Genomic DNA, 24,364 nt, shown 5'->3' with positions numbered 1-24,364 from the left:
GTCAGGCAATAATTACAAAAAACTGTAAATGCTCTAAAAAGTAAAAGACACAAGAAGTAGTTTGTCATTCAGATTCTTCCTAGTTACTGTATTTAGAACTAATAAGATTATATTAAATACAGAATGTGCTCAAGAGTTTCTTACTATTATTACATACAGAAGTACTTCTATTATTAGTATATTAGCATTACACACAGAAGTACTTCTATTTCTTTAGCACAAGAAGTTCTCAAAAAAGAAGGGAAAGTGAAAGTTGCTCAGTCATGTCCGACTCTTTGCAATTCTCCAGGCCAGAATACTGGAGTGGATAGCCTTTCCTTCTCCAGGGAATCTTCCCAACCCAGGGATCAAACCCACATCTCCTGCATTGCAGGCAGATTCTTTACCAGCTGAGCTACAAGGGAAGCTCAAGAATGCTGGAGTGAGTAGCCGATCCCTTCTCCAGCAGATCTTCCCAACCCAGGAATCAAACCAGGGTCTCTGCATTGCAGGCAGATTCTTTACCAACTGAGCTATCAGGGAAACCCAACTTTATATTACGTTTAAGTGTTTTAAAAACCAACTCAGTTTATACAGCTACATGTATTACAGAAACTAGTATTTCTTTGGTGGAGATGGGAAGAAACAAAGAGAACTGGAGAGAGTCAATTCAGTTTTTTTTACTTGTTACAGCTGACGGTTTAAAATAAGGAAAACACATGAGACCGGAAATAATGGAAAATACTCCTAGCATTGCTTTAGTCCAACGGATTTATACACAGACGGTTCAGTTTTTCTCTTTAGAAGACAGAAAGATCCACTGAGAAGTACATACTAATTTCTCTGAGACACTTAGCAAGATATAGCAGAGAAAATGCAATGGATTTTAAGAGAGAAGTATAGGTTCTGAAGGGATGCTGAGCTTTATGGAAAGAAAGTAATGAAGTTCCCACAGGCCTTCATCCCTACCCACCCAGCTCCATTCCCAAATCATGGGCATGCTGTAAGAATTTTCCAGTGACCAGCTGTACCTGCAAATTGTACAGAATTGGTCAGGAAGCTAGATCACCAGGTCACAAAGGCGTTAGCCACAAAGGCTTTAGCCAATGTCTCTGTGAACGGAGGTAAATGGTTCCCATTTCATATTTCAGAAGTCTGTCCCTTCACACACAAAAGGTTACTAAAGGAATATCAACTCTTTACCTGGGCAGACCTTTGTTCTCTATCCAGACTTCACTATTAATGGGACAGGAAAAGAGGCATTACGGATTGGCAACCAGGTTGTTTATATTTGCCTTTCAGAAAATGATACTGTGGAGGGTGGGGCAATCCTGATACCCTACAACCTCATCAAAAATAAATCTACCTTGTTAGTATGACCCATCCAGTTTGCCTATTTTTTTTTCAGTTTGCCTATTTTTAATAATAGAGTGAACCCCTACATAAGAAATATAATGATTACACATGAACGATGGTTAACTATGACTGTGAACGTGAGGGAAAAGTTACAATCTGAGGAAGAAGGAGCCACGATCAATGGGAGCTAGTCCCAGGTCCATCAGTAATTAGCCTTATACAGGTTACTTAGCCTAAGTGACTTGTCAACAAAAGTAAGAGGCATCATAACATGATCTCAAAAGTCACTTTCAGCAGTTATATTCAATAATTCTAAAATAAAACTCCACAACCAACTATGATTCTACTGAATTCCAAGCATCTTACCCAATATATTCACTAAGAAAATGAAAGACCTATAAAGATCCAAAAAGACCTAAAAGTCATGCAACGTGCACCAAAGCTTTCTGGTTATTTACAAAAAACGGGAAAAAGTAAACGGAAATTACTTTTTCTTTATTAAAATCAAGGAATAAAGAATTTACACAAATTTTAAGATTTAAATGGCAACTCTCCAAAGAAAATATACCTTTACATGGCTTCTTGATTAAGAACAACAAAAACCCTTTCCTTGATAAAGTAGCAGGTAATAAGGAAATGGCAGATTTGCTCAGCAAACCCCCAAAGCCTGAGGAAAATTCTACTTTAATTAATCTAACATAATCTTTACTAGCCTCGAAAACAATGAATAATCTGACGTTCTTTACACCAAGAAAGTTCCTGTAGCCTTCCTCCAACATCCTTTTCCAAACAAGTTGTTTGGAGCAAAATCAAACAGAATTCCAGGTCAAAACTTTGTCGTTATTTTGTCTGCTTCAGAAGTGGTTCCACCCACCCTCAGCTTTCAATGCATGAATTGAGCACCAATTTCAATGAGTGCTCCCTCTGTGGTAGGCACTGTCATGAACATTTTAGATACATTAACTCAATTGGTCTTCATGTTTCTCAGGTAAGTTCCCATTGTTAGTCCCGTTTGTCAGGAGGAATCCGAGGCACAGAAAATTTATATAATCATCCGAAGAAATAAATCTGCTAAATGGTAGAGTAAGAAGAACCTAGGAAGTCTGAATCTGGAACTGATACTCTTGAACATTATTATATCATACTGGTTCTTGCAAGTTAAAATAGACCTCAAAAACACCACTTCCAGGGTACTCTTTCTGCCCCCTTCTGATGCCTATATCAGAAGCTTTCTCTATCTCCTTTATACTTTAATAAACTTTATTAAAAAACAAAAACAAAAAACCACTTCCACTAATATGAAATATCCAGAATAGGTAAATCCATTGAGACAGAAAGCAGACAGGTGGTCGCTTGGGGCTGGGTGGGGGGAGGGGAAGAGGAGGACAGGGAGCATGAAGTGGGTGATAAACATTTTCTAAAACTGACTGAGATAATAACAGTTCCACAACTCTGTGACTGTACTAAAAATCACTGAATTGTACATTTTCAAGGGTGAACTGTATGTCATAAATCTTTTTTTTATGCTACTTCACTGCCAACTGGAGCAAATCAAAAGTTTCTCTTCTCCTCTCAAAAAACAAAAATCCCTTTAAAAAGTACACCTCTGACTGAAGAGTTGCTGAACTCACTGGTTTCTGGGCCAGTCCTGTCAGTTTCAGCAACTCCCATACAAATGCTACATGGTATGCCACAAACAGCTCTCCTCCCATTTTAAAATTATCAAGGGCACAGGTGATTTTATCTTCTACATCTGCCAATCAAACCAAGACTGCAAAGCTACAGGTAAACAGAAGACACTTTCCCGTATCAAAAATATTACCTAAGATTTGAGAAAAAAACTTACATATTTTTTCCTAAAGGGAAGAGACAACTTCAGAGTATTTTTATTTTAGCAGAAAACAGCTCTAGAACAGATCAGAGTAAGACTAATAAAAGAAAACATGAGACTTTAAGCATGAGCCCCATTCCTGGCCTTCAACTCTATGTAGTTACTCTCTCTGTGATGAGAGTTGGAAATGCTGAGAAACAGGAGTTTAGAGCAGAGCTTCTCAAAGTGTAGTCCACAGACTGACTCTTGTTACAACACATGACAAAATAAAAACTCAAATTGAGAGTACACATTTAGAAACTCTTACAGCAATTTGATATATCCATGACAAATCCGGACTTTCATTTTGTATTTCTTTGGTTTTTCCCCCTTTTCATGGTTCTAAAAATTCATGTATATAGCATTCTGCAAAAGCACTGGTCCACAACAGATTGGAAATTTTTTAAAAATCCAAATGGTCCTTCAACACAGATGAGTGTGAGAATGTGAGGAGCACTGCTTTCACCACTAAGTGTAAAATAAGTGTAAAATACATGACGATATCCCAGCTGTTTACAGAGAAAAAAAATAACCTGTTGAGACAAATATTATCTGTACGTCTAATCCATCCAGAATAAGGATTAATCTTTCCCTTGGATTCATCTGTACTTGAAACTCTCTACTAATGCTGAGTTTTCCCTCTGGTCGTGTTTAGAACATGGTGATTATAGTCCTTGGGTATTCATCACAACTTAAGGCTCAGGAATGCATATATCCAAATGATATTAATAGTAAATAATGAGAAAGTAGCTGACAAATATTTATCAGACAGAAAACATCCTTTAAACATAGGCTCCTAAAGACAAAAGCCATTCAAATGGAACAAAAGACTGAAACCTAAAAACAAACCAAACTTTCTTCTAAAGTCACAGTATCTAAGATATGTGTGTTGGTAGTGGGGAGAGGAAGTGGACTGCCAAATCCTCCCATTAAGAATCCCCAGTTCTCTGTCATCTGTAGAATTTACCATAAAGTCTAAACGCTGTTTTGCTTCCTTTCTAAGTGTGCACCATGGAACTAAAGCTGGATTATGATTCTCTCCTAAAGACTGCTCTACTCCGTCTTCTGCAACCATACAGCTATCTTGGGAAAAACCAAATCCATTCCAAAGTTGGCATGGTACTGACTTCAGCTTCCATTTAATGATCGCAGAAGTGAAACAAACTATTTGGACAATCACAGTTGAGAAGAGCGATCTCAAATATGTACAAAATGCAGAGTCTCTTGCTGTCTAGATTAATATTCATCTGTTAAGATGGCAAGGCGCTGATTTTTAAGATCTTTTGTCAACTTTACTTCTAAGCACCAACCATACTTCGAATACTTCATTTGATGTGCAGCCTATAAAAAGGCATTACAAAACATACATAGGTCATTCAAATGCCTAACATACCCAACACATTCTTCTTTTTGGCCCCATGGAGTCCTAACCACTGGACCACCAGAGAATTCCCTGAACAAATTCTCATTTTCACATATTTACACTTGAGTTTACCTTCCAATAAGAAAATGACTCATACAGAGACTAACTACAAAACTACAAAAGAAGACTATCCAATTAACGTCTTAGTTTTTATGCACATGTAGAGAGGAAAGTTATGACCAACCTAGATAGCATATTAAAAAGCAGAGACATTACTTTGCCAACAAAGATCCATCTGGTCAAGGCTATGGTTTTTCCAGTGGTCATGTATGAATGTGAGAGTTGGACTGTGAAGAAAGCTGAGCGCTGAAAAATTGATGCTTTTGAACTGTGGTGTTGGAGAAGACTCTTGAGAGTCCCTTGGACTGCAAGGAGATCCAACCAGTCCATCCTAAAGGAGATCAGTCCTGGGTGCTCATTGGAAGGACTGATACTGAAGCTGAAACTCCAATACTTCGGCCACCTCATGCAAAGAGTTGAGTCATTGGAAAAGATCCTGATGCTGGGAGGGACTGGGCGCAAGAGGAGAAGGGGACGACAGAGGATGAGAGGGCTGGATGGCATCACCGACTCGATGGGCATGAGTCTGCGTAAACTCTGGGAGTTGGTGATGGACAGGGAGGCCTGGCATGCTGTGATTCATGGGGTCACAAAGAGTCGGACATGACCGAGCGACTGAACTGAACTGAGAAAGGTGAAAGAGGGCCATGAGAGCCAGCCATGATCTGAAAGAGAAGAGTGTGCAGGGTAACCCACTGGGATTCCAATCACATAAAGTCTATTCATCCTGTAATCCATACAACTCAGCTGACCCTGAATCTCGGAAGTCCAATTCAACACTCACTAAATCAGAACTACATGTGTGCGCTTTGTAAGGAAAATGTCATAGGAAATAAGGAGAGAAACTATTACGCCTCTATCATTCTTTCATTAACAGGCAAAACATACAAAAAGAGTCCGATAATCCAGATCACAACAAAAGTCCTCCAGGAATTTCTCAAAGCCATCTTTTTTTTTTACTAAATTATTTTTTTTTCTTACATATTTCATGAAAGCTGATTTCAAAATGTATAGGAAAAAACTCTGGAAGCATTTATAAGGAAAAGAGAAAATGCTTTAAAAAACTAAAATGTCAAGTCTCCCAAATTAGATTATCTAAACTAAATTAACAGGATATTAGAAGTAACCACAAAAGGAAAAGGAATCTGAAGTGCCTTTGAGTCACAGGATTGTAACTGTGCAGTCTAAGAAGTTGTGTTCTGGTCACTATAAGCCTGAAAAACTATTTTGAAAGTGAAACACAAAAGGCAACCTGAAAGATTTCAACAATTAGGGTCACACAAAGAGAGAGTTTTGAAAGAGACCAGCAAAACCAAGTTTAAAAATAGCAAACACTTACAAAGTACTTTCTATAGTCAAGCACTATTCCAAATGCTTTATATATACTAACTCATATAAACTTATGCAAATAACTGATGGCCAGGCTTTATAACCATGTTTACCCTGATATTTTTTAAATCCCTACTTTTACAGAGTTCTTGGAACTAAAAGAAAACTACTTACTATAAATCCTCAAACATACTAATGTTGCTGATTTTCAAGCTCTCCATTATTTGAACAGTTTATTGTTCCATGCCATTTTACCTCATTACAAGTTAACAGTTACTTTAAAAGTTGAACAACTAACACCAACATAAGTAAGATGTGACTAGACATCATAAACTAGGAATCAAAATCACTAATCCATTAGGCTGAAAATGACTTTGCATTCTACTATGCTATTTTAATTAATTTTCACATATTAAGAATAAAATTAGTATTCTCAATATAAAATTCAACAGAAACACCACATGAAAAATAGTTACCTGAATTTGAATCTGGAAAAGACAAATAGCAAATATTGGTTTTCTGAAAAAGAAAACAAAAACTATATATGCTGACACATATACACCAATAAAAACAGAAATACAACAGTAAACAACCTAGAGCAATATATTTACTTACTTCTTTATCAGTAAGTTTGGAATGCTGAGGATAGATTACCTGGAAGAAAAAAAAAAGAGTTAAATTTTGCTAGATAAATATGTGAAGTATATATTATAAACATTAGGAGGTACTTCTAAAATACTAGTTGGCTATTATCAAATTGTTTTAAGAAATAGTTCACAAATTTAACAATGAAACACAGGAGAAGCTGGGCGAATTAAGTAGGGTTTACATTTGGCAAAAAAAAAAAAAAATTGTTTTAAATCAAAGTTATCTCTAAAACTTGGGTGAAATTTTGAGTTATCAAGAATAATTTACCTGTGGAGAAAAGGAAACCCTTCTACACTGATAGTGGGAATGTAAATTGGTATAGCCACTATGCAGAACAGCATGAAGAGTCCTTAAAATATTAGAAATACCCTATGACCCAGCAATCCCACTCCTGGGCATATACCCAGAGAAAACCATAATTTGAAAAGACACATGCATCCCAATGTTCATAGCAGTACTATTCATAATAGCCAGAACATGGAAGCAATGTAACTGTCCATCAAAGAGGAATGGATAAAGAAGTGGTATGTATGTACAAAGGAATATTACTCAGCCAAAAAAGAAACAAAATAATGCCCTTTGAAGCAAAACAGATGGACCTAAAGACTATCATACTAAATAAGTCAGACACAGAAAGGCAAATATCATATGACATTGCTTATATGTGGAAACTAAAAAAGGTACAAATGAACTTAATTACAAAACAGAAGTAGAGTCATAAAGAAAACAAATATATGTTTACCAGAAATGGCAGGGGGAAGGGATGAACTGGGAGACTGGGACTGATACATACACACTACTACATGTAAAACAGATAACTAATAAGGACTATGGGCTTCCCTGCTGGCTGAGATGGTAAAGAATCCATCCGCAATGCAAGAGACCTGGGTTCAATACCTGGGTTGGGAAGATCCCCTGGGGAAGGGAACAGCTACCCACTCCAGTATTTTTGATAAATATATATACAAAATTTTTCCATCTTTTTCATATCTACATGATCATTATTACCCTGATAGCTTAGTTGGTAAAGAATCCACCTGCAATGCAGGACACCTGGGTTCACTCCATTCAATCAATTGACCTGGGTTCAATCCCTGGGCTGGGAAGATCCCCTGGAGAAGGGAAAGGCTACCCACTCCAGTATTCTAGCCTGGAGAATTTCATGGATTGTATAGTCCATGGGGTCACAGAGAGTCAGACACGACTGAGCACCTTTCACTTTACTTTCACTTTCAGTAAGGACTACAGCATAGAAAACTCTACTCAGTACTCTGTAATGGCCTATATGAGAAAAAAATGAGTGGATATATGTATACATGTAACTGATTTACTTTCCTGTATACCTTAAACTAGCATAGCATTATAAGTCAACTAAACTTCAATACAAAGTTTAAAAAAATTTACCAACTGAATTGCCAGCAACTCAAAATTTATGAAGTCTTTTTTTCGTAGCCTAAAACCTAAAGAGAACTTGATCTATCAGCTGGTAGCTACTTCAAGAAATAATTTTCAGTTGATTCCAAGAAATACAAATCATTACTTATTGAAATTAAAAGGAAAAAATAATTACCTGCAGTTTAAGAAATCTCAGAGGCCACCTTCCTGCCATAAAGCCTATTCCGACTTCTCCAATCCCTTTTAATAATCAGAACACATTCCTAAACAGCTCCGTTTAGTGCCTGCAGTGACCACAGCCACCTTCTGCGGGAAACTCCTGCCTCAGAGCCCCCACAAAGCAAGCAAGATGAAGCCTCAATAAGCACGAGCAAACACCAGACCTAGGGGCACCCACTCTACACATCAATCAGTCAACTGCCCAGATGTGGCTGGGCAGGAAAATTCTGCCCAAAGACCAGTGCCAAGTTGGGCCAGTACAGATTCTCTGGAATGTGAAGAAAAGAGGGCTACTCTGAGGAGCAGGTTAGCTAGTGGCTGATAATCAAAAGGTGAAAAAAAATACACAAAATGTAGCCGAACTGTTTTAATACTGGCTTGCTAATGTGGGGATTCATGGCTTCTCAGTTCTGGAAGAATCCATGAGTTCTTCTATTCCCCAGTTGCCCAAGAGTCTGAAAATCTTACATTTCCAGAAATAACATATAGTAATAGCACATAATGGGGCTTCCCTCATAGCTCAGCCGGTAAAGAAGCTGCCTGCAATACAGGAGACCCGGGTTCGATTCCTGGGTTGGGAAGATCCCCTGGAGAAGGAAATGGCAATCCAATCCAGTATTCTTGCCTGGAGAATCCCATGAACAGAGGAGCCTGACAGGCTACAGTCCATGGGGTCGCAAGAGTTCGACATGACTTAGCGACTACAGAGGGAGAGAGAGATAGCACATAATAAACCATATTAAAGTGGTTTCACATATTTATTTCATTTATTTAGTTCTCACAATAATAGACAAGGCTAGTAAAATGGTATCACCATTTTACATATAAGAAAACTAAGGTAAGATAAAAAGATGAGAATTAGCATTTTCTGAGCATCTTTTAGAGTTTCTAATTTTCATAACAACTCTGTCAATTCTTCTCATCTTTACAGAAAAGGGGACAAGTACACATTAGCTACATAACTCTCCTAAAATTTATTCATTTAGTAGGTGCCAGAGCCAGGCCTTGAACTTAGGTCTGTCTGATATCAAAGTACACAAGCCACCACTCCTCATCCCACCCACAGTGGCACTCATTAACACGCAATCGCAACCCTCTTCCCCCACCGCCAGGATGTGACATATACTCTTTCTCAATTCAGGGGTATGGGGTGGATCTACGGAGCTGATATGTCACATGAAAACACCCAGCTGGTATGTTACATGAAAAGACCCGTTTTATTCCTGGAATAGAGAATGACACCAATTCAACATTTGCTCTGTTTTGCTTTGTATCCCATGTTGTGACCAACCTGACTTAACCTGTCTCCACAACTCATGAAGGTAAGAAACTGGTCTGTTTTGTTCAACTCTCTCTTCACACCTAGAACTGTTTCTGGTGCATAGTAGACACTAAAGAACTATTTCTCCAATCAGTGGATATACTCTCACATTAGTTCTATTTGACAATTCAGTATTTAGTAAAATGTTGTCTTCTTTAAGTGTACATAGATCTCCCTTGCTTCACCTTGAGATCACTTTCCTTTGTCACCTTTAAAGAAGAAACGGCAAATTTATAATCTATTTAGCCATATTTATGAAAACCTCATTACATGTAAATTACACTAGAGTTTGCTGGTCTAAAACATACTGACAAGTTTAGTGGTCTGTAACAGCTTCATCTGAGGCTCTAAAATCACTTTTATGTGAATGCCCTTCAAATTTTTATTTCCTCAAATTAAAACATCAACTGAAAAGCAAATACACAAAGTTAGCTTTTTTGGTGTTACATGAAGACATCAACCATGGTTCCTTTGGATTTTGGTTTCTTAAATATCAGCATGATAACATAAAAAACAATATTGCTATCTTTTATAGCAGTATAAACAGTACCCACATATAGCAGTACCTTAAATATATATATATATATATATATATATATATATATATATATATATAATACATGTATGTATGTATTTAAGGGGCTTATATATGCTATATATATTTATTAATAAGTAACTTTTTAAAAAGATATGAAAACTGTATAATCTATCAAAGTCTGCCTTTTATGGAATTCCCTGCTGGCCCAGTGCTTAGAACTCCACCTTTCCACTTCAGGGAACCTGGGTTCGACCCCTGGTCGGGGAAGTAGAATCCCAGAAGCCGCACAGCTAGGGCAAAATATAAATAAATAAATAAAAAGTCCACCTTTTAAAAACTCGGATTGTACTAGACTGTCAAATAGTATTTAGAATTTCATTTTAATGTATTCTGTTAGAACTAATCAGTGTCTTATTTTGGAACAAATATGATATTCTAGAAGAAACAATGCATATTTATGTGCTATAGCTACTGAAATGGCCACATTGTACTTAAGATCAGAAAAATTCATACTTAACTTTAAAAATCTCAACTCCCTATTTTAAAAAACAAAAGAAAGAAAAGTAACCACCACCAAGTATTTAGAAGTGCACAAACTGCCGCTGTTACTAGAATTATTTTCTACATACATACTCCGTTTTGTTTTTTTTTAAAAAGCTTAAATATAAATTTGTGCTTTGTCCCTCAGTTGTGTCTGACTCTTTGTGACCCCATGGACTATAGCCCACCAGGCTCCTCTGTCCATGGGGATTCTCTAGGCAAGAATACTAGAGTGGGTTGCCATGCCCTCCTCCAGGAAAATATGTGTTTGGGCAATGACTATTAGCTTGGTCAGTTAGCTCCTGATACCTATATGAGAATTAACCAACTGTAGCTTGGCTCCAGGACATGGAGATGCCTCTCACTTGAAGTTTTCTCACTCCATAGCTCAAGTAAAGGCATCTCTGTCCCCCCAGCCACTGGTATTCCTAGGAGGCATCAAAGGGAGACAGAGAGAATCAACTAAATGTCAGTCTGGTTTTGTTACCTATGTTAAGATCTCCCATGTTACAACAAAAAGGGGAGAGAGGTGTGGTCAGTTAATAACCCGAGAGAAAATTGAGTTTTATTTGATATAATTATTAAGGCCTAAATATGGTAACAGGCTGGATGAAGCTCAATCTGGAATCAAGATTGCCAGGAGAAATATCAATAACCTCAGATATGCAGATGACACCACCTTTATGGCAGAAAGCAAAGAGGAACTGAGGAGCCTCTTGATGAAGGTGAAAGAGGAGAGTGAAAAAGCTGGCCTAAAACTCAACATTCAAAAAAGTAAGATCATGGCATCTAGTCCCATCACTCCACAACAAACAGATGTGGAAACAATGGAAACAGTGACAGACTTTATGTTCTTGGGCTCCAAAATCACTGTGAACAGTGACTGCAGCCATGAAATTAAAAGATGCTTATTTTTGGGAGAAAAGTTATGGCAAATCTACACAGTGTATTAAAAAGCAGAGACATCACTTTGCTGACAAAGGTCCATCTCTAGTCAAAGCTATGATTTTTTCAGTAGTCATGTATGGATGTGAGAATTGGACCACGAAGAAGGCTGAGCACCAAAGAATTGATGCTTTTCAACTGTGGTGTTGGAGAATACTCTTGAGAGCCCTTGGACTGCAAGGAGATCAAACCAGTCAATCCTAAAGGAAATCAACCCTGAGAATTCATTGGGAGGACTAATGCTGAAGTTGAAGTTCCAATACTTGGATCACCTGATGCAAAGAGCCAACTCGTAGCACTCTGATGCTGGGAAAGGTTGAGGGCAAGAAGACAAGCAGGTGACAGAGGATGAGATGGTTGGATGGCATCACTGACTCCATGAACATGATTTGAGCAAACTCTGGGAGACAGTGAGGGACAGAGAAGCCTGGCATGCTGCAGTCCATGGGGTCACAAAGAATTGGACACGACTGAGCAACTGAATAGCAACAAAATATGATCACATATTTCACATCATGATATGACAGAAAAAAAATATGCCTAAGAAAAATATTAATATATCTGCTGGAAAAGAGTATTACAAAATGTTTTAAATGGGTGTATTCAAAGGTACGTCTCTCTGATACTTGCCCTTACATACCTACCATTCCCACCTCAGTATGAAAATAATCATGGTCCCAGGAGGAGGAAAATTAGGAATACCAGCTAACTTACCGCCAGTATCACTTGGACATGGAAAAAATTCATTCCTGCCATGCACCCAAGTTGTGTGCAAATGGGTGTCAACCTGACGTATGTGAGTGACTACATGTTTGGCTCTACTGCATGACCTTGACTGGTATTCCAGACCTGGAAGAGGCTGCATTTCCCCAGACACACCTGCCTTGATCTCTTACAGAAACATCAACTTGTATATAGACATCATCATGACCTTAAGGAGAGCATGAATTCGAAACACAATGAGAATTATGTCTTCAATGAACAAACAATAAAGTGTATTGCAAATGGAAACTGTTTATAGGCAAAAAAACAAGTCTACATTTTGCAACTGGTATTATCTTATGTAATTGTTTTAACTGGCTGAAAAATATTTTAGGATGTAGTAAACACAATATGATATCTCTTTTAAGAGCCTTTTAAATATGAAAAATAAAGCAATGACACCCAGTAGCAATAAGTACACCCAAAACCCAAATGTCAATTGCTAAGTATCATTCTTTAGTAAAAAAGAATCAGGGCTCCTTGGAGAGGTAGCTGATAACAGGGCTAGGGCAGGAAAAATAGAAGATGAGCCTAGAGCATCTTGTGGTGCCAGAAAGGGAAGAAGTGTTTAAAAAGAGGGAGGCGTGCTTTTCTGGACACAGAAACCAATCTGAAAGAAGAAAAAAAAAAAAGCTACCAATGCCCAAAACTGGAAAAATTTGACCAAAAACGTAAACAACAGTAGTAACCCAAATAATAAAATAAGTATCCTTGAGTCCATACTCATAGATAAGATGGAGAGACAGATGGATGGGTGGATGGATGCAAATCATAAATCTGACAAGGATTTATGGCTACAAGACTCCAGGATCCATAAAGAGTTCTTACATTTCAACAATAAAAAGTCAAATAACCCAATTTTTAAATGGGCAAAGGATTTGAGTAGACATTTCTTCAAAAAAGATATACAAAAGGCCAATAAGTGCATGAAAAAACACTCGATGTCATTACTCATTAGGGAAGTACAAATAACATTACAGTAAGACACCAACTCACACTTCTACAATGGCTGTAATCGAAAGGACAGACAAAGTGGTAGCAAGGATATGGAGAAATTAGAACCCTCATACATTATTGATGAAAACAGAAAAAAATGAAGTCATATTGGGAAACCATTTAATGGTTTCTCATAACATTAAACATGGAGTTACCATATGTCTCAGCAGTTTTATTTGTAGGTGTATAGGTTCAAGAGAAGTGAAAACATACATTCACACAAAAACCTGTATATGAATGTTTATAGCAGCATTATTCATTATAGCCAAAAAGTGGAAACAATCTAAATTTTTTTAAATTTTTTTTAAAATTTTCATTAAATGAATAAATAAAATGTGATGTATCCAAATAATGGTATAAAACTCAACCATATAAAGGAACGAAGTACCAGTACATTCTACAACAAGAATGAACCCTGAATACATACTAAGCGAAAGAAGCCAGACACAAAAGGCCACGTGTTCTATGATTCCATTCATATGAAACATACAGAAAAAGAGAATCCACAGAGGCAAAGCAGATAGTGGTTGCCAGGGGCAGGAGGGAAAGGGAAATGGGTTGTGACTGAAAGTGGACCTAAAGGAAATTTGAGGGCAGTAATAATATTGCTTCTTGATCTCTACTGTAGTGATATGGCACATTCACTTTATGAAAATTCACCAAAATATAGACTTAGGATTTGTACACTTTTCTATATGTATGTTACACTTCAATGAAAATGTTTACTGATTTTAAAAAGTGGAAAAAATGGCCAGAAATCATAGTATCCTCAAGTCTAAAGTTTCTGCTTGCTGAAGATCTAATGTAAATTATGCTACTAGAAAACCGGATCAGTTTGAACACGGAATGGACAGTAAAGTACTTCTCTCAAAAAAAAGAGTAAAATTTATAGTGTGTAAAATAGGTAGTTAGTGGGAAGTTGTTATGGGAGGAGGGAAGGGAGGCCCAAGAGAGAAGGAATATATATAGATATATTTTATATATATATATAACTATGACTGATTTGTGTTGTTGTATTGTTGTATGGCAGAAACCAACACAAGAGAGTAAAGCAATTTTCTTCCAATTATAAAAAAAGTTTTTTAAAGAGTAAAGTTTAGATACAGTTTTCCATATTTCACATCATTCATCATAGTAAGTATAAAACATAAAGTACTGGTGAAAGAACTAACTTGACAGTAGAACTTCCCAAATTATTTCCAGATTATATAATTTAATAACTGAATCAGAGATTGAAAAATGAAAGCGAAAGTGAAAATGTTAGTCACTTAGTCATGTCCGACTGTAGTCCACCAGTCTCCTTAATCCATGGAATTTTCCAGACAAGAATACTGGAGTGGATTGCCATTTCCTTCTCCAGGGGATCGTCCTGACCCAGGGATCGAACCCGGGTCTCCCGCATTGCAGGCAGACTCTTTACCATCCAAGCTACCAGGGTAGGAATTGGAGATTACTACCACCAAAGAAGCCTTTGTAGAATCTGGAAGCCTAAGAAGCTCAAGAGGTCACTAAGGTTTTAAATCTCAAATAATAGAGCTACATCAAGTTACCATGAAGTGCTACTATTACACAACGAAATTTAAAGGTGATTATTGGTGGTGGTGGTTTAGTTGTGTTTGACTCTGGCAACGCTGTGGACTACAGCTTGTGTCCATGGGATTTCCCAGGAAAGAAGGCAATTTCCTTCTCCAGGGCATCTTTCTGACCCAGAGATGGAATCCAGGTCTCCTACACTGCATGCATTTTTTTTTTTCTTTTTTTTTTTTTCTCCATTTATTTTTATTAGTTGGAGGCTAATTACTTTATGATATTGTAGTGGTTTTTGTCATACATTGACATGAATCAGCCATGGATTTACATGTATTCCCCATCCCGATCCCCCCTCCCACCTCCCTCTCTACCCGATCCCTCTGGGTCTTCCCAGTGCACCAGGCCAGAGCACTTGTCTCATGCATCCAGCCTGGGCTGGTGATCTGTTTCACCCTAGATAATATACATGTTTCGATGCTGTTCTCTCGAAACATCCCACCCTCGCCTTCTCCCACAGAGTCCAAATATTCTTCATTGACTGAGCCACCAGGGAAGCTAAAGGCCATTATTAATACCCTGCAAATCCTATCCTAACATTCACTGTGGCATGGCCTACCTTCCATGCTAGACTGTAATCTCAATGAAGGAAGAGATGATCAAGGCTTTATCTCCAGAACATACCAATGTTTGGATATGGCAGGTGTCCAATAAATATCTGAATAGATGGCTCAATGGGACAGTATAACATGCAATTACACACACTCATTTCGATTAAAACAGTGAACATGCTGAGGATCAAACACTGAGGCTGTAAGTCACCAGAAGAGAGAAAGAAACAAAGAAAACCTTGCACATAACTGCCTTTATCCTTCTCAGAAAATCAACAGAAACTTTCCTAAGATACAGAAAACTGTGATGGCTACTCTAGGTTCTACCTTGCTAGGGGATAAGAATACATAAGCGGTGACTCAAAAAAAAAAAAAAAAAAAAAACAGAAGGGAAAGAAAGGCGAGTCAGTTCTGCTAAATGTTCTTTTAAAATCGGCCTAAGTTTACCCAAGAGCAGAGCTTTATCTTCAATTTGTTAGGGAAAAAAAAAAGGTTGGGGGAGGATCAACAATCAAATGATTATAAACTGTCCTGCTTTTTATAATTTAACTGACTTGAAATTCTCTTCATCAAAGAGGTGAAATACAAACTATATGTACATAAATAGGTTATGTCATAGATAATCAGCAAAGTGAAACCTACAAAACTTGACTCCCAGAAAGTGCTTTAAATACTTGTGACTTACACAAGGTTAACTTGGATGATTCACATCCAAAACTGTGTATTTTTTAAATAAATTTAAGGCAAAACAATAGGAGTGACAGAATAGCCAAGATAGTCCCACACTAGTTATTGAATGTGTGAGGATGCTAATTATAAAAATCAGCTAACATACTGGGCGTGCATTAAATGACAGACATTAATTTTTACGTGCTTTTAATCTCACTTAGTACCTCCGATAACATTTGCAGGATATTATATTCCCATTTTATAGTTGGGGAAAATGAGACTCAGAGAACTGAAGAAATTGGCCAAATATCTGTTAGCATATGTTCAATACCCCAAGCTTGTGCTCTCTGCACTAGATTGAAATTCTGTCCAACAAGTTGATAGGTCATGGCCTTCAAGAGGGGGAAAGCCACCAATGATTTCTCAACTCTTATAAAATCGCAGGCTGGAAGGGTTCAAGAGGTGACCTCCTATGATGTTCTGTGAGTTCACATGATTTGCATGTGAGTGTGTATGTGGGCTCAGTTGCTCAGTCGTGTCCGACTCTTTGTGACCCCATGAACTACAGCCCACGAGGCTCCTCTGTCCATGGGATTTTCCAGACAAGAATACTGGAATGGGTTGCCGTTCCCTTCTCAAGAGGATCTTCCTAACCCAGGGATTTAAAGGCTCCCCAAAATGAAGACTATCTCTAAGGAAGAGTGTACAGGTGGCAAACAACTCTTCACAATGTGAAGAAAAAAAGAAATTACTAAATATCTAAATTAGGGAAAATGGTTAAATAAGTGGTGGTCCATAAAATTATATTTATGAAGAATCTTTAATGTATGGCAAATTGTTTACTAGAATCCTTATCAATAAAGGCAGACTCTTTAAGCAGACCTGTTTGGGAGACTGCTGCCCAGACCATGCTTTCAAGTGTCCCTTCCCTTTGCTGGGGAGAACCTCAGTGGCCACTACTGAAACCTGTCTCCTTACCACAGCTGACTAAACAAAAGGGAGCACCTGACCCACGCTGAACCAATCAGATACTCTAGTATTTGAACTGAGCTTCTGCCTGGTTCCAGAATACAAAAGTAGAAGCTTGGCTAAAATCAGTATGAAGGTAACCCAAAGTCAGGTGAAATGGGGGAGCAGAAATTGAGACCCTAGCAGAGGAAACCAGCCTCAGCACAAAGAATGGAACAGACAGGCAAAGAAAAGCAGAGACAGAAGACCACACAGCTCCTCAGAGACAAAAGCAAAAGCCTGAGGCTTTCCAAATCCCATGAGGCTCAACCCTGCTTCCTGCAACTGGGTTCCAAAAGACTCCTTACAATCAATTTCTCTATACTTAAATTTGAGAGGATTGCTGCTCTTAATATTCAAATTTGTCCTTGACAGATACAAAATTATGTAAAGAAAAAAAAAGCATTAACAAAAATGCCAAATATCAATCTCTTAGTATAGTTATGAGTGATGCTTTCTAGTATTTATAATTTCCTTTCTTGTCAGATTTTCAACAACGAGCATATTATTACTCAATCAGGAAAAAAAAAAAACCAACCATGGAATAAATGAGGCAATTCTAAATTCAGATAGTGAAGGCTTTACCATATAATCAGGTAATTTCACAGAGCTGGAAGTGACATAGAGCATATAAAACCAAGAAGATTTCAAACCTTGTTTCACAGGACCCATGGTGTCACAGTGATGATGCTAGGGCCACCTCTGGGGAAGAGAAAGAAGCTGAGCACACCTCCTGTAGTCAACACCTTTTGCAGTCTCTTCCCAGCTCAAAAGAGCCCCTTCACTGTTCCTTTCTAGGTCAGGGTTGCCAGGGAACATTTTATGCAACACAGACCACTACTCTAACAACTCAGGTCTTCAGCTGATTGTAGCATGGTGAGAATCTGCCCCAAACCAGGCCTGAGTATCTTCCGCTGGTATTTGGAATGGGAATGACATTTACTCTCTTCATTGAAGTGGCTGAAAAGGGCAACTTAGCCATAAAGATCACAGAAGCAGAGAAGTCAGTTTGCAATGGAGCATAAAGCGTGAACAAAATCCATAAAACAAGAGCATAAAGAGGAGGCTCTCCTGGTTTTGGATTTTAGCCATTTTCTCTAAGTCCCTTTAGGTTTGTACCTTGGACTACTTGAAGTACCTCTGTGGCCTTAGCAAGTGTGCCTTTTTTTTCCCCTAAGCTATAGCTTAGTTTCTGTTGTCCAAAACCGAATATATACACACAGGCCCCATTTCAACCAGATTAGCCACTAAGGTATATCTGATTTTTTTCTTTTACACAGAGAAAGTTCCCCAATTTAAAACAAAACAAAACCGATTCTAGTACTTCAACTTCATTTTTCTGGTGAGAAAACTAAGGTTTAAAGGCCTCATCTCCACAAAGCTAAACGTAGGGCTTTTCTTCATTGAAAAAGAGATTTTCAGTGCTTTCCAAACAAAGACTTACATAGATCATATTGAATCCAAGGTACTATTCCAAATGCTTCATCAACATTAAGTTATTTAACCCTCACAACAATGCCATGATATAGGCACTGTTAACCTGTCACAGAGGAGTGTAAGGCTCAGGAAAGCTAAGTAACATGCCCTAAGTCACACAGATTCAGGCCTAGGTAGTCCAGCTTTAGAATCTAAGTTCTTGATCAATATTCTACTTAAGCAGGGATTTAAGCTTAAGTGGCATTGTTTATGTATTTGTTTAAAATTTGCAAATCGTAATTTCTGTCATGGCAGAACAGACTTGTTAAGTCTCTCTCAAGCTTAAGACTCAGTAACTGCATTTTTTTTTTTTTCCCCTGCACAAAGGTTTCTTTTTATTCATAACATAGGCAAAGTTATTTAAGTCAATAAATTTTTAAGGATTTTCACACGTCCTGATTCTTTCCACTGCCAGTCACCAGAGTTCCTCCAAAGTTGTCATCTTCAAGGCAGCCCTACAAAAAGTTCTGCTCAATCCACAGCTGTGATGCCACAGCTGTTTTAGTTGGGCCTCTCTGATCTTCAGTGGAGTGCACTTCAAAGTTTGCCACCTGTAATCTTTAAGATCCAATTTCCTCAAGCAGTTCACTATAGGATCCTGTTTAGGGTCAGGAGATGGGATATCTAGTTCTCTAAAAGCTTATCAAGTTCAAATCATATTAATTCCTAAGTTATCACACCCTAGAATATGCCAATACCTAAGATAAAAAAAAATTGTTAGGTTTTTCATAGTTTAATTGGCAGCTATGTCTTGTAGTTCTTTCCCACAGATCTAACAGGTAGTTCTATGAGTAAAGGAAACTACATAGTTACTCTATGAGGCGTTTCCAACGACGTAGGTTTATAGAAAAAGCCCCATCGGGATAGACCTCAACAGTAACTGCATTTTTGATAATAGGACTGAAGTGGAGGATATACTGTCCAAACTTAGTTTTTAAGCTATTTTTCAATTAACTTCCCTTCTGAATCCCTATAGTTGTACATTATAGGAAGTAGGGCTGGAGCTATTAATCCATCTACCCAACACAATTCTATACTTACCTTTTTTGCCCCATTACAGCCACCCCTCCTGTCCATTTTTGGCCTTGATATGGTGGTAATGGGGCTTCCCAAGTGGCGCTAGTAGTAAAGAACCTGCCTGCCAATGCAGGAGGCATTAAGAGACACAGGTTCGATCCCTGGGTCGGGAAGATCCCCTGGAGGAGGGCACTGAAATTTACTCCAGTATTCATGCCTGGAGAATCCCAGCCAGATGAGCCTGGCAAGTTAACAGTCCATACGGTTGAAAAGAGTTGGACACCGACTGAAGCAATTTAGCATGCATGCATGGCCATAATACAAAAGTGAAATATATATTTCAACTATTTTGTTATAGTGTTAATTTATACTTTTCTTCATTTTAAAAGTGGCAATATTCTACACTTTTCAGGAAAAGAAAACAAAATTAAATTGTGTTGCCTCTTAATGTATTTTTCTTGGAATCCTTTATTAGGGAAACTTCCCCACCCTCACCCTACACTTTCTAAAATCAGTGATTCTTAATCTGAGGGCAAAGGATCAGGAGGTCCATAAAGGCTCCCCAGACAGTTAGTAGAAGCATATACAAGATTTTGTATTAGTATTTTCCTAATGGTGAGAGCTCATGAAGTTTGTGACTTATTTGCATCTTGGATCTTCAGAAAAAAATAAATGAAGACCACAGACCTAAAGAAATGGGAAAAGTGAAAGTGAAGTTGCTCAGTCGTGTCCAACTCTTTGCGACCCATGGACTGTAGCCTGCACCAGGCTTCTCCGTTCATGGGATTTTCCAGGCAGGAGTACTGGAGTGGGTTGCCATTTCCTCCTCCAGGGGATCTTCCTGACTCAGGGATCAAACCTGGGTCTCCCGCATTGCAGGCAGATGCTTTACCCTCTGAACCACCATTCAGGGTAAGGAAATAGGAAATGAAATTCAAAATAGTCTCAACAGTCTCAGTGATTCACATTTTTTGAGTACCTCAATACTTGCTAAGTATTGTTTATTTGGTCAGAAAAAATACAGAAGTGTTATAAAGAATGCCCAAATGGTGAGTCTAAATAGATCTCTTTTAACTATTTAAAAATGTAATCTACTACAGCATGTTTTCTAACGAAATTGTATTCTACTATATATATAGCTTCAGGTTAATATGTCAATGTAAATGATAGATGATTTATAAATCTCTTCTTTATAGCCTTGGGAACTGTTGTTTTCATCCTAAAGTGCTGTTTATGTACTATCAGTTTTTTTTTTTGGTACTATCAGTTTTTTATTGAAGTGTGTCATGTGCCAAGCACTGCATTTAGCCCTATCCTCTAGTGTGATTGATTCTTGATTCTCTTCTAAATTGTAGTCTTCATCTACAAATATAGGCTAGAGTATATTCTTCATGTATGCCCAGAAACCAAGATAATACCTAGATCTTACAATGGCTGAGCGGGTGAAGAATCTGCCTCCAACGCAGGAGACACAGGAGACGTGGGCTCGAGCCCTGAGTCAGGAGATTCCCCTGCAGATGGAAATGGCAACCACTCCAGTATTCTTGGGTAAAAAACCCTATGGCCAGAGGAGCCTGGCAAGCTATAGTCTAAAGGTTGGCAGAGTGAGACACAGCTGAGCAACTAAACACAAGCACACAATGTGTACCAAGCTGCATAAAATACAGACAAGACAGGCTGACTACACACTCCACATTAAGAAATACATCCCGGGACAATTTTCATAGACAACACATGCCACTGAAGTCAGAATGAGATGATTCATTAAAATCTGTCATTGCCACCCAAACAGAGACATCTTCTAAGCATCGGTGGTTCTTTTCTTGGATGCACAAAGACAAGGAATCCCTTATGCTACACAAGGGGCCCTAAATAATGTCAAGAGTAGTTAAGATTATAATGCCTTTTAACAAGGCGCAAGAAAGATGGAAAACTCGACAAATTCACAAACGAACGATTTTCCTTCTGTTCGTCTTGATGGTAGCTTTCAGGCCGTTTCAGAGGCAACATTAAGAAGTAACAGAAATGAGGAACAAAGGCAGGAAAAGGCGAAAACCTCTGCTGAGATAAGCATTATGGCTCAGGCTGAGTGGAATGCTCTAAGAGTCGCTGCAAATGACCAAAACAATCTGAGTCTAAAAAAAAAAAAAAAAAAAGTTGGTTGTTTGAGGTTTGGCTATTCTATTATAGTTCACCATATGTCAGGGACACTGTTGGCTTCTTGAAAAAGTCCCAAACATCCTGCCTGCGGTCTTCTCCGGGAGCCGCTAACCATTCTAGTTACTCCTGTGACACCGGGTTAAAAGAAAATGAAAATACGACCATCAGCAAGTATTTAGGAGGGGCCTACAGAGAACTTTTCACCCTTAGCCACAGCCCACGAGCCTCCCACGGGAACTGCCTCTGGACCGCAGCCCGGCTGACAGCGGAGGGGCTGCCGGCCACGCCCGGATGCGCAGCGGCCGGGGTCCAGGCCGGCCGGCGGGTCACACGCTCTGCCGGAGCCGCCCCGGCGCGAGGACAAGGTGGGGCCGGGCCTCACCTCCACGGCTTGGCCCAGCTCCAGGTCGAAGCCCACCACACACACGCAGTGCAGCCAGGCTGAGAAGCCGTCCCAGCGCAGCAGGCCCCGGCCGCGGCCCTCGTCCTCTTCATCGTCCTCTGGCGTGGCTCCCGCCGCCACCGCTGCCGGCGCCTCGCGCTCCTTGTCCGCCGCCACCGCCTCGTCCAACGGCCCTCGGGAGCCGGGCCCCGAGCCTGCCAGGCCCCGCAGAGCCATCCGCCGCGCCCCCGGCCGTTCGCGCCGCCTCCTCAGAGGACCGCGCCGCAGAGCGCGCTGGGCTCCGCGCAGGCGCAGCGGCAGCTGTCGCAGCCGCGGGGGACGGGCCCGGCCGGGGAGGGGCCGCGGCACACGTGACCCTGGGAGTCCGGCTCTGCGCGCGTCGTCTGGTCCCGCCCCCCGAACTTGGCGACGTCGCGCAGGCACTTGACTGGAACTGTCAAGCCCGCTCTAGCCTCCTTGCTTTAAAGCTCGTCAAGCCTGAACCAGTGTATCCTGAAACCTTTCTTCGCAGTCCAACGACTAGGGAAACAGTTATTCTTGGAATGGCACCGTTCGTAATTATAAGGTATTACAAAATTGTTAGAACATAGTGGTAACAGTGGCTAACATTTATTGAACACTTACTCTGTGACAGATGAAGGGCCAAGGAAGTAGTTACAAATATTACTTCATTGAATCTAGTGGGTAGACATATACTAGATATGTATACGTAGATATGTATGTGTACATATACATATGTATGTGTACGTATACATAGATGTATACACATAGATATGTTACATCTTTTTAGATAAACTGAGGTTCTGAGAGGTTACCTGACTAGTCAAGCAAGTATTAAAACTCTGATGCAGGTTTGCAATGCACACAGGCAATTTGCTGTGTGTTCATTCAGCAGTGTCCTCTCCACAAAGTCCCCTCCCATCTTTCTCGGCCTGGTTTCCTGTGACTCACTCAACACTCACTCATCTCCGCACCTTTCTGGAGCACCTCTACGACAACCTCTGGATTACTGTCTCCCAGCAAGAGTCTAGTCTCCTGAAGCTTAGTATTCTTGGAGATCAGCTTTGGACTGGGTAAGCAGGAGGCACTTGGTCTGTTGACTGATTATGGATCCACCCTGGTACTACTACTGACTGGGATTCATAGTAGGAGAATGGAAGTAAGTAAGAAACACGCAGTAATGCTCCAGTAGGAAAATGAGTAAAAGACAATGGATAATAACTCACAATAAACGTGTTTTTTCAAAAACAGCACAGTATTCATGCTTTTACACACTTTATCTTTAAAAAAAAAATATTTATGTGGCTGTATTGATCTTAGTTGTGGCACTCGGGCTCTTGCTGTGGTGCAGGGCCTCCAGAGCACTTGGACTCAGTTGCCCTGGGCATGAAGCATGTGAGATCTTAATTCCAGTGTCCCCTGCTTTACAAGGCGGATTCTTCTTCTTCCTTATTTGTGACCATTTCTGCATTTTTCCATTGTGTTTAATTTTTAAAACAATAGTTATTTTTTTGGCTGCGTTGGGTCTTCTTTGAGGTGCGTGGGCGTTCTCATTACGGTGGCTTCTCTTGCGGCGCGTGGACGGTAGGCTCCGGCTTCAGTAGCTGCAGCGTGGGGGCTCTAGAGCTTAGTCGTCCAGAGGCATGTGGGATCTTCCTGGACCAGGAATTGAGCCCGTGTCCCCTGCATTGGCAGGTGGACTCCCAACCCCTGGGCCACCAGGGAAGTCTCTACACAGATTATTTTATCTGATTCTCCTAACAGCCAAAAAGATGCATGTGTGCTAACTCGCTTCCGTCATGGCCAACTCTTCGCGAACCTATGGACTGCAGACCGCCAGGCTTCTCTGTCTGTGGGATTCTCCAGGCAAGGATCCTGCAGTGGGTTTCCGTTTCCATTCCCTCCTCCAGGGGATCTTCCCGACCCAGAGATCAAACCCACATTTCCTGCATGGGCAGGCAGGTTGTTTACCATTAGAACCATCTGGGAAGCCAAAAAGATACGTCCTATTATTATTCCATTTTACAGATAAGGACTCTGATGCTCCTCAAGATGTCAACAATGTCACAGCCAGTAGGTGGCAGAACAAAGACTTAAAACCCAGATCTCTCT

General features: G+C 39.6%; 1 protein-coding gene and 1 non-coding gene across 3 annotated transcripts in view; both read right to left on the bottom strand.

Moving 5' to 3' along the window:
• Positions 1–22,470, bottom strand: part of DENND6A (DENN domain containing 6A) — a 48,376-nt gene extending 25,906 nt beyond the window's left edge. Inside the window, exons 1-3 of one of the 2 annotated variants that reach the window (XM_061128312.1) lie at positions 22,232–22,470; positions 6,633–6,671; positions 6,494–6,536 (exon numbers count right to left, since the gene is read on the bottom strand). In XM_061128312.1, coding sequence (XP_060984295.1) covers positions 6,494–6,536; positions 6,633–6,671; positions 22,232–22,468 — 319 coding nt within the window. In that variant the 5' untranslated portion in view covers positions 22,469–22,470. The remainder of the gene's footprint in view (positions 1–6,493; positions 6,537–6,632; positions 6,672–22,231) is intronic. The other variant, XM_061128313.1, reaches the window with a different exon arrangement.
• Positions 19,417–19,547, bottom strand: LOC133046329 (small nucleolar RNA SNORA18). Its single transcript, XR_009690467.1, has one exon. It is a non-coding gene; the product is annotated as a small nucleolar RNA SNORA18 (small nucleolar RNA).
• Positions 22,471–24,364: the final 1,894 nt, after the last annotated feature.

Source organism: Dama dama, chromosome 24, assembly GCF_033118175.1.
Source record: "Dama dama isolate Ldn47 chromosome 24, ASM3311817v1, whole genome shotgun sequence".
In the NCBI taxonomy this organism is placed as follows: domain Eukaryota; kingdom Metazoa; phylum Chordata; class Mammalia; order Artiodactyla; family Cervidae; genus Dama; species Dama dama.
This window is presented reverse-complemented; position numbering and strand designations above follow the sequence as displayed.